Source organism: Limulus polyphemus, unplaced genomic scaffold, assembly GCF_000517525.1.
Source record: "Limulus polyphemus unplaced genomic scaffold, Limulus_polyphemus-2.1.2 Scaffold2746, whole genome shotgun sequence".
NCBI lineage: Eukaryota > Metazoa > Arthropoda > Merostomata > Xiphosura > Limulidae > Limulus > Limulus polyphemus.
Genome location: NW_013668356.1, coordinates 7,729 through 19,284, shown reverse-complemented (window position 1 = coordinate 19,284; position 11,556 = coordinate 7,729). Strand labels below are relative to the sequence as shown.

Genomic DNA, 11,556 nt, shown 5'->3' with positions numbered 1-11,556 from the left:
CCTTTGTTATCTTCGTCCTGATGACACATACCTCGCTGCATTAAAGTAGTTTACGCGTTTAACCTTTGGTATATTCGTCCTGATGACACACACACCTCGCTGTATTAAAGTAGTTTACACATCGAACCTTTGGTATGTTCGTCCTGATGACACATACCTCGCTGCATTAAAGTAGTTTACGCGTTTAACCTTTGGTATGTTCGTCCTGATGACACATACCTCGCTGCATTAAAGTAGTTTACACGTTGAACCTTTGGTATGTCGTCCTGATGACATATAAATAGTTTACACGTTTAACCTTTGGTATGTTCGTCCTGATGACACACACACCTCGCTGTATTAAAGTAGTTTACACATCGAACCTTTGGTATGTTCGTCCTGATGACACATACCTCGCTGCATTAAAGTAGTTTACACGTATAACCTTTGGTATGTCGTCCTGATGACATATAAATAGTTTACACGTTTAACCCTTGGTATGTTCGTCCTGATGACACACACACCTCGCTGTATTAAAGTAGTTTACACATCGAACCTTTGGTATGTTCGTCCTGATGACACATACCTCGCTGCATTAAAGTAGTTTACGCGTTTAACCTTTGGTATGTTCGTCCTGATGACACATACCTCGTTGCATTAAAGTAGTTTACACGTTGAACCTTTGGTATCTTCGTCCTGATAACATATACCTCGCTGTATTAAAGTAGTTTACACGTTTAACCTTTGGTATGTTCGTTCTGATGACATATACCTCGCTGTATTAAAATAGTTTACACGTTTAACCTTTGGTATGTTCGTCCTGATGACATATACCTCGCTGTATTAAAATAGCTTACACGTTGAACCTTTGAACTGATTTAAATAATTTGTGAGCATTAACATTTTACATATGTATTTAGTAATGGCTGCTGTATTTGAAAGTTTTTTCTGAAAGAAAAATACATAAAAAAAGAAACCTCTCATACCACTATAACAGTTTGCAATGTCAAAGAATATTGCATAAAATGGTCAGTCTTATTTTGGAGCATGTCTATAGCCTTATGAAATAAACGTACATTTAGCAGATTAAACTATCCGCAGTGTTTCTTCCAGAAATATGTTTTTGTTAAATGTCTAGGCTGTATAAGAAAGTAAACTAAAATTTCCTTTACTTATTCAAATTCTCCTGCCCCCCAGGAGTTCCACTTGTTGCTAGATGGGAACGTTTTATTGTTAGATATTTATTGTAACAACAAAATATTTAGTGTAACCTATGTTTCGACAAATATTGTTAGCACGTGTTTCACACAGTCTTAAATGGGAATAAAACCGATTAGAAATATTTCATTTACTCCAAAAGTCTAGAGAAAAACCCATAACTAGATAAAGAGAAACATAGGATATATTTCATTTGTTAAAATGAAAGAAACTTTTATGCAACAACCCCCCACCACCACCCACTTCCTACGGGGAAGGCGTAGCTCATACATCTTTGATAATACTGGCGTGTCAGAAACGTCGACTATAATTATTCTATAATGTTTAAAAACTGAAAAAATATAATGAAGTAAAATAATGTATTTATAGTTCGGAAAATTTCCACATGGAGGACTTTCCTTGTAGTCATTGGTGGTATTCAAATGTTACAGAAGTTTAAAATGACTTGAACATATTATATAAAAATATTTACTGTACTATTGATGCGATCCAGTGAGATTTTTTTTCTGGAGTTATAAAATAACTGACGTATAATGTTGACACTTAATACTCAAATTATATTTGTGGCTCAATATGAACGGTTAACTTACCTCTGCAATTGTTCTATTTTATGTTAACATAAGGTGTAGTTATTTCAGGTACTAACGCTAGCACAAAACCCACTCTACAGAACCCTGTTCCAATCGTATTGCCCCCAGGAAACGCCATGAAAATCGTAACGGTTGAATTTAAATGAACCATCTTACAATGAAAGAAAACTACCTTTGTCGAACTGTTAACTCCTTGCAGCGACCAAGAAGAAGTTGAATATATAGACTTTGCTCCTGACGTTCGACAAAAGCCGTCAGTTGTTTGTATAGCGTCTGTCAGAAACAATTATATTTTATCATTTCCTTTTCAGGGAACATCATGTACTAGGTAAAGTATGGGTTATTTCATATAGATAATGTGGTTTCTTTAATGTTCACTTTAGTTATATGCCTGCTAGGCACGTGGATGTAATCTACAACAGCTTTAGAAAAGTATAAAGTAAATACAAAATCAACAGCACGTGTTTACGATAATGCCATCAGCGAAAAACCTTTTTACTTTTTATTTTTTTGCAGATTCGGCAATTTATATACGCAACTGATTTTGTAGCTTTCGATATTACCGAAACAAAATAAAACATAATATCTGCCATAGTAAAGAGTTAAATACTTCATTTACCTAACAACGTCAAAAGTTGTTAGATTAAATATTTCAAGTATTCACGAACAGGAACTATGATGTAAAGGACATAGGACTTCATTATTTGCTAATGTTGCTAACTTCAGAGTTAATCGGTGCTGTATCTATAGTTACGGAAATGTGATATATATATTTTAAAGCTTTACAAATACAATTTGTAGTTTAACTATGTTTGTGTTCCAAGCAGAAACTGAAATGAATTACTTAATCTAAAGAAATATTACCATTTATCAGTCAGACTTTAAAACCAAATGTTAGAGTCAGTTAGCCAACTATTTTATATTTTTGGAGCCATTTTTTATATTTTAGCCAATTTGGCGAAGCCACTACGTAATAGCAAAGTAATTCTAAAATAAGAGATAAGCGTCGCCCTTATCACCCTCATCGATACCTTTAACTCTGCATAAGACGATAATATAATAACTTAATCCTCAATATACAACGATGGGTTCCTTCAAATTGAAAATAAAAAATAATACATCAATGAAGATAAATCTAAACAAAATACCGTTCAATTTCCTAAACTGTTAGTAAAAGTTCAGTAGCTGTTTACTGGTTGTTTTAATCTAGGTTTCATTTGAAGGAATCGAGACTATAGTATTGGTGAAGGAGACGATTGTATTCCTTCAAATGAAACCTAGATTAAAACGAGACTATAGTATTGGTGAAGGAGACGATTGTCGGCTTTACCTATTACTTTGAACATACTTAATGCATGCCGAATAATGTTTGAACTGTCCTTGAACCTAGAATTAGAGTGTTTCTTTAAACGATTTCCCGGCCTTCTAATAGTCGAAGCGACGTAAGCGCCCTCATATGTTGGGCAACACGTAGTTGTTGAGAAAACTGGATACGATCTTTAAACCTGAAAAAAAATATGAATTTTTTTTAAAGGTTTGAATGCACATTTGGGATAAAGTTGTGGATAGACTCGGATGATTATGGTGTTTAAATGTGAGCCTGTGTACGGTAGGGAGATCATTACCTGTAGCTTATGGGACGTCATAGTTCAGTGACGGGATAGATGTATTTGTTGAACAGTTTTATTAATTCTATCATTAACAAGCATCAGAAGCACTAAAATGGAAACTGAATAAATTATGTATTTATTTGTTGTTAAGCTCAAAGCTTCACAATGGCCTGTGTGAGCTGTGCGCACCTCGAGTTTCGAACCCTAAATTTTACCGTTATAAGCCTCAAGCTAACCGTGGAGGCTGAGTGAAATGAGGAGTCCCTATACGTATCTGATGTTCATCAAAACCTTTTATAACAAAATAAATAAATGCGTTTTTAAATGCTTTTATTTGTTTGAAAAAACAACCAATAGAATAATCAGTAGGAAATTCATAATTACAGGTTTTTTCGTAACTTAAAACAACAACAATCAAGACTTTCAGTGTTTTAAAATTTGAGTTGAGAAACAGAGATAGTTTCGGAACGAAAATCTGATATCGCGGTATTTGCTCATATTTTGACTTCTAGAACTAGACTATAGTATTTGTTAAGTTTGTTGGTGAAAGAATTACAATTCCAGTCTTTTTACGGTCGTATGTTGGGCTATTTCTTTGAAATGTTTGTAACACTTGCTATAAAATGCCTAATGCGTGTGTAGAAATGTTATCTCTCATACTAACGATTTCAAAGATTCTCTCAGTGGAATTCTATTTCTGTGTATTGAAGAGTTCTAATCGAAGGAACGGACCCCTATCGACGAATCTTCACGTTAAATACCTATTAGAATTGCATTCCTTCTACCTAAAAATTCTGAAGTAAGATTTAGAAAAAAAAACATTAAAATTGAAAAGGAAAGCTATCGGGCATTAGATAAAGTAAATTACATTTTGTAATGAACATAATGAACATAACATATTTGATATTCTCGTCTTTAAACATTTGAGGAATTGACATCCATTATAACGAACTAGTTTATTTGTGTGAGAATTACATTATATGTTAACTTTCTGTAATAAAAAAATACTTACAACAACAAGGAACGTATAAAGAAATACATTTTTTCTCGTGTATAAATCAATATCAGTACTCTAGAAAGAGAATAAAACCATGTTCCAGATATTTGTTTTAATGGTACGTCTTGTGATTGTTTGTTTGCAGTTAAGCACAAAGTTATACAACGGGCTATTTATGCTCTGCTCATCTCAAGTATCGAAACCCGGCTTCTAGCGATTTACGTCTGCAGACATGCTGCTGTGCCACTGTGTGGGGGGGGGGGGGGTCTCTCAGCGTTAAGTCTGAAGGCTTATAACACTAATATCCGGGCTTCGATATCCATGTTGGCCACGGCACAGATATTGTATTGTGTATGTTTGCGCTTAGCAACAAACAGACAGACAAAACTGTTTCTATCGAAACTTCGCGCAATTTTGAACCAATAAACTAGAGGGAAGGCAATCAGCCAGGCCAACACCGCCAATATTGGGTTCATTTTGTCTGACCGAATAGTTGGATTTGATTAACACTCTTGTAGCTCACCCACGGTCCCAAAGACACTATATTATAGATCCCAACTCTTTATCTTTTTAAAATTTATCTAACCTTAACTTTATTTGAAAGGTCCACCAACTGTGAAGGCGAAACCTGTACAGTACGGAGAGATGGGCCAAAAAGTCGAAGTAGAGTGTAGTATTTATTCGGTGCCAAGTCCTGCTCGAATAACGTGGACAAAAAACTCTCAGGTAAGTATCGCAACAGGGGTTGGAAACATGGAACTCTCGGGTAAGCATCCCAACAGGGGCTGGAAACATAGAACTCTCGGATAAACATCGCAACGCGGGCTGGAAAAATAAAACTCTCAGGTAAGCATCCCAACACGGGCTTGAAATATAAACCTAGAACTCTTTGCTACGCATTGTAACACGGGCTAGAAACATATAACTCTCAGGTAAACATCGCAACGCGGGCTGGAAAAGTAAAACTCTCAGGTAAGCATCCCAACACGGGCTTGAAATATAAACCTAGAACTCTTTGCTACGCATTGTAACACGGGCTAGAAACATAGAACTCTCAGGTAAGCATTGTAACACGGGCTGGAAACATGTTTGAAGACCTCAAGTAAGTGTTCTAACAGGCGTATGCAACATAAAGACGGAATGTGAACGCTCATGTTAGTTATTACATAACTGTAATATACTATAATCATGATGGTCCATGTTGTATATTACAGTCATGGACCATCATGATTATAGTATATTACAGTTATGGACCATCATTATTATTGTATATTACAGTCATGGACCATCATGATTATTGTATATTACAGTTATGGACCATCATTATTATATGTGTGGTACGGTCTGACAAGTCAAGCTCATGACAGGCGGCTGTTTGTGCTAGCAATTACTAATCGTAGTATTCATACCCCATGGAAAAAAATTAAAAAGTGAACATTTTCTAAAAAAAATGATTTTTATGGGAAGTACTCAAGGGAAAAGTGTCCAGATTATCCTGATATAAATGTAATATTTTTATACATTAAAAGTGGTACCCTTTATTGAAAAAATAACAGTTTTTTTTAAGAACTCCATTTCGATTACTATATTTAAAATTACATCAATAAAGATATAACCAAATCCTCACAGTCCTAGTAAAAATCGTGTTGTGAGTAGAGTACTTTTATTTAAAATTGTGTTCTGTGATAAACAAATGGTTGTTGCACATACCAAAGTTATTTTTCTAATTCTCTGAATCTTGAATACCTAAATTGTGAATTTTTAAAGGAATTTTGTTTGTGGTGCCATTCAATAGATAGTGTCACATTGTATTTAATATTTTGTTCACATACATAGATAGGTACATATATATACACGCTACGTCCATTATAGTCATGATTATAAGTGTTAGGTGTGGTCTGACAAGTCACGCTGAATAATGTTTAGTGTACATGATACTCCAGTACCATCATCAATGAAGTTGGGTCTTCCAAGTCTCTCTGTGTACAACTGATGACAAAAAAGTATTTAGTGGGAAATATTTCAAGTTTAATTTATCATTCATTTCCAAGGATGAACACTTAATTCGAGAACTGCAATGAAAATAATAAATTCTAAGTAACTTAAAATCACAATAATTTAAGCACAGTGTTTATGTTAGAAACTCTCTTTCATCAATAAATGTATCTTCCACTTTGGAATACAAATATATTAAACGAGAAGATAAATTAATTCATACAATGACGATGATTATGAATGTTCCACAATAAAATGTGAACCCACTTTAAACGGCAGTTATAATATCAATGTACTCAATAGGCGTTATTAACCATAAGATGTGCTTTACCAAGTGTATAAACACGCACAAAGTCGAGATGCTGTATGAATTTTAATTTTTGAAGCATCCAAGTTTTTTGTATGTATTATTTTGTAAGTAGAGTTTGATTCTTTTATACATACCGCAGGTGGTGGAGATTGATAACACACATGGATACGAGATCGTGACACAGCCCCTGGCAGACGGTGTGCGAAACCTTCTTATAATTCATAACGCCGAAAAAAGCGACTTTGGCACCTATAACTGTTCGGTGTGGAACGACTTCGGGCATGACAGTATGCTGATCTCATTAAAGCGCCAAGGTTAGAAATGAGTTTATGACTGACAACTTTGTCTATTCTAAAACACTAGTAAAGTAAGTTTTGAAACTCACAAATCCAGCAACGATATTTTCTTCGAATGTTAATAGACATAATATAAACTGAAGAAGTAGTGATGTATACAACTGTTATCATTCCTCTTCACTAATGATGTGTACAACTGTTGTGAAGAGGAATGATTTGTACACATCATTACTGTTATCATTCCTCTTCTCTAATGATGCGTACAATTGTTGTCATTCCTCTTCAGTAATGTTGTGTACAATTGTTGTCATTCCTCTTCAGTAATGTTGTGTACAACTGTTATCATTCCTCTTCACTAATGACGTGTACAATTGTTATCATTCCTCTTCACTAATGACGTGTACAATTGTTATCATTCCTCTTCACTAATGACGTTTACAATTGTTATCATTCCTCTTCAGTAATGATGCGTACAACTGTTATCATTCCTGTTCAATAACCAACAATGATCTTGTTGAAACATTTGTTGACTTCCTTACTTGAAATAACGTTTAAGGTAAATGCTTGTAAAGATATATTTGACACAAGGGTTTTTTTTATTATTTTTTCTTTCAGAGCACCTTCCAACTCTAATCGTGATTGCAGGAGTAATAGGAGGAATATTCTTCGTCGTTTCTCTCACGGTTTTAATAATCTTATGCCTTCGCAAGAAATCACTTTCCAAGGGTAAATAATCTAAACTATGTGTTATATAATGTAAATAAATGGAAAGGCAGTGTACAAGTGAAAGCACGTTATGAAATATGTGCAAATGTATTGTTTTGAAAGTATTTATTAAATATTTCGCTGATGTTATACACAAACTAAAATCTATACATCAATTTAACTGATGAAATATGCATGAGAAGTATTATTGGTTAATTTCAATTAAATTCGTAGTAAAAATTAATTTCAGTATTAGGCCCAGCATGGCCAGGTGGTTAAGGCGCTCGACTCGCAATCTGAGGATCGCGGGTTCGAATCCCCGTCACACCAAACATGCTCGCCCTTTCAGCCGTGGGGGCGTTATAAGGTGACGGTCAATCCCACTATTCGTTGGTAAAAGAGTAGCCCAAGAGTTGGCGGTGGGTGGTGATGACTAGCTGCCTTCCCTCTAGTCTTACACTGCTAAATTAGGGACGGCTAGCGCAGGTAGCCCTCGTGTAGCTTTGCGCGAAATTCATAAAAACAAACAAAAACAAACAATTTCAGTATTCCAAATCGTGAAAATCACATTTCAACAGACTAGCTTGCCAAATAAAAATACAAGTAATGGACTTTACGAACACAAAATACTTCTCAGTTTTAATGATAATTTTCACTCGCAGGAAAAGAGTTTGGATCAGAAAAGCAGGGAAAACCCTCGGACACGGTATCCTCACGAGGGTCGGATCTCGAAGTCGAAATTCGTACGACGTCTTCGTTGCCGAATGACAATGATCGATGTTGGGATGAGGCAAGTGACACAGGAACACAAGATTATCACAAATATTCTGAGTCAAGTAGTCGCCCTCCCAGTGTAGTAAGTGTGTAAAGATAATTCACGAGCTTACACTGTTTTAAATCAGAAATGTAACTCTTGATAAGTTCTGTATTAAAAAACCCTTATCATGCAGGCTGCAGCACTGCCTATGTAGGGATGGCTCGGTTTGTTCACCGAAATCGTATTTTAGATATCTCCTCAATAGGTCATCAGGACTTTACAATACCATATAACAACAATACCTTTTATAACAATATATATGTAATGATTGAGTCCCAAGTTCTTTGAATGTCTGTAAATATCATAACAAAATGTTTGAATTTCTTGTTGTTCTCTCCTTTGCTTCTTTTTTTCTCAGATAATAATCCAAACCAAAACAATGATTTTAACCAGTTTCACTGAGGTGAAATAATTTCAAACTAGTATCCGTTTTTATAAGTATTATTAATAAGTAGCAGTAATTTAAAAAATCATAATTCTAGTGTAAACGATGTTATCATTACCCCTTTAAGTTAGCTTTTTTACATATATTTGGTGTTCCTTTAAAAACATTAAGTACATAGCGAATCGGGAATTTCCAGCCAATAACAGATAAATAATCAATATTGGTTATAAATACAACCTTTCTATGTCTATTGAAACACTGTATTAAAAAACAAGTCAAGAAAAAACGTTTCAAAAATGGAAGTAAATGTAGAGATGGCTAATATCAAAACTTCAAAAACAATGTAAACAAGACAGTAGGGATGGCATTTCATCATCCCTAAATAATAGCACAGGCAAGAATTAACATATAGCAATATATATATAAATATTCAATCACAACTGAGTTTAATTTTGTCTGTTGATGATGCAAATGTTATCCCTGCTATTTTGTTTGAATTATTATTGAATGACTGATATTAGCCATCCCTACATTTACTTCATTTTTGGAAATGTTTTTTTTTTTCTGTGTGTATAGCAACTTCAAAATTCGTTGAACACATGGAAATTACTCAAAACGGTAAGAGAACAAAACGAAACGTTCCTTATGGTAAGATGTCGCTCAAACACGTTTTATATGCTCTAACAATCTATTACTTAGATCCCTGGGATCTACTAGTATTTTAGATTGTATTGCCTTTATTTTCTGCTATGCATTTTCACTGCACCTGTTAGCAATAGCTAGTTACTAAGAACTGTGTATGGTGAATACGTCAACAGCATAGGTCTTTACTCTCAAGCTCCACAATGGGTCAGCTGTAAGCTTACGAACTTAGATCGCTTAAATCTGAGATTAAATTAACCGTGGTAGACAGAGCGCAAACAGTTCATTGTGTATATATACCTTTGTACTAAAACAAAAAAACACAAGATTTACTTTTAGACGTTTATCTAATTGGTATATTTAATTGCACAGGTGCACAATGTTTTATTTTTGCTGTGTCCATCGCAAGTATCGAACTCCGGATATTAACATTTAAGCTTATCGCTAAGCTAATGAGGAGGGGGGACACCTTTATTTCGATACCCTAAACATGTATTTAGTAATGTTCTAAAGCAAATTTCAACGACAGCGAAGATAAACCATCCTTACTCGCACGTGAAGAAAATATGTGAGAAATGTTAGGTTACTCCATAAGCTAGACTCTGGTTTTGAAATCGAACAAATGTAATTGAAACTATGGTCTACACTCGATGTTGTCCTCCTTAATATCCTTCAACTGAAACTTGTAAAAAAAACTATGTCTGTTTGTCTATCGACTGATCTATTCATCTGACGTTCTTCCCTGGCCACTTTAATTGGCTACCTAAGGATTTTACGGCTTTTATGTAGCCGAGATGTTCAAATTGGTCCGTGATGTTTGTTTTACTTCGAATGAAACTAAATAAATAACAGAGATTAAAACCCTTTACCGTGCTTAACTATAATTTATTAATGTGAAAAAAAGAATAGAAAAATATATTGAATTTACAAGTGTTTTCAATTATTTTATGTAGGATTACCAAAGATATATCTCGCTTTAAACTTTCACATAGTTTTGTATGTTATTTGTAAAATATATCAATTAGATGCTTCACTTCCGTTCTCAAATCCCCTCAAATACTATCCGTTTACTCATAAAGTTGAGTCATTTCAGGAAATCCAGAGAACGAACGGATATGGCCCTTACATGGACTACGCAGCGAGAACCCCCGGAGTTGTGAGTCGGACATCCTACTATGTGGACGAAACCGGTTTCCTCAGTAGCAGGCGGCAGCAAGGGCACTCTAATTCATATATAGGTAGCTCCCATCCAGATCTTCTTCTTCCTCAGAGAGCCCACGTCAGCTCCCGAGACAGAATGTACAGTCCAACGTTTTCTTCACAGCACTACATAACCGTACTTCCTAGTCAAGTTGGCTTTAGAACAGACGCGTTAGCTACGAACGTGTGATGAACTGGGTGTTAGCGTACTGTGAAAATGAAACGTTTGTAGTTATACGGTGAAAACTAAAGATAACTATTTCGTCGTACTATGATCAGGCTAAAGTTGTATGGCTGCGATGACGTTGCTTATACATGGATATCAGTATTACAGATTATCAGAGTTGCAGCTTATTGTTTCAGTAGCTGAAACCGTACTTGATATATACCGGTCTTATTTCAAGGATATCAGTATTATCAGAGTTGCAGCTTATTGTTTCAGTAGCTGCTACCGTAAGTCATATATCCGGGTCTTGTTTCAAGGATATCAGTATTACAGATTATCAGAGCTGCAGCTTATTGTTTCAGTAGCTGAAACCGTAAGTGATATATCTGGGTCTTTTTTCTAGGATATCAGTATTACAGATTATCAGAGCTGCAGCTTATTGTTTCAGTAGCTGTTACCGTAAGTGATATATCTGGGTCTTGTTTCAAGGATATCAGTATTACAGATTATCAGAGCTGCAGCTTATTGTTTCAGTAGCTGCTATCGTAAGTGATATATCCGGGTCTTGTTTCAAGGATATCAGTATTACAGATTATCAGAGCTGCAGCTTATTGTTTCAGTAGCTGATACCGTAAGTGATATATCC

At 35.0% G+C, this 11,556-nt stretch overlaps 1 protein-coding gene across 1 annotated transcript in view; it reads left to right on the top strand.

The window, feature by feature from the left end:
- Positions 1 to 11,020, top strand: part of LOC106467806 (irregular chiasm C-roughest protein-like) — a 73,189-nt gene extending 62,169 nt beyond the window's left edge. The window contains exons 9-13 of the mRNA XM_022396002.1: positions 4,999 to 5,120; positions 6,839 to 7,013; positions 7,611 to 7,721; positions 8,363 to 8,556; positions 10,638 to 11,020. Of these exons, the coding sequence (XP_022251710.1) occupies positions 4,999 to 5,120; positions 6,839 to 7,013; positions 7,611 to 7,721; positions 8,363 to 8,556; positions 10,638 to 10,934 (899 nt within the window). The 3' untranslated portion in view covers positions 10,935 to 11,020. The remainder of the gene's footprint in view (positions 1 to 4,998; positions 5,121 to 6,838; positions 7,014 to 7,610; positions 7,722 to 8,362; positions 8,557 to 10,637) is intronic.
- Positions 11,021 to 11,556: the final 536 nt, after the last annotated feature.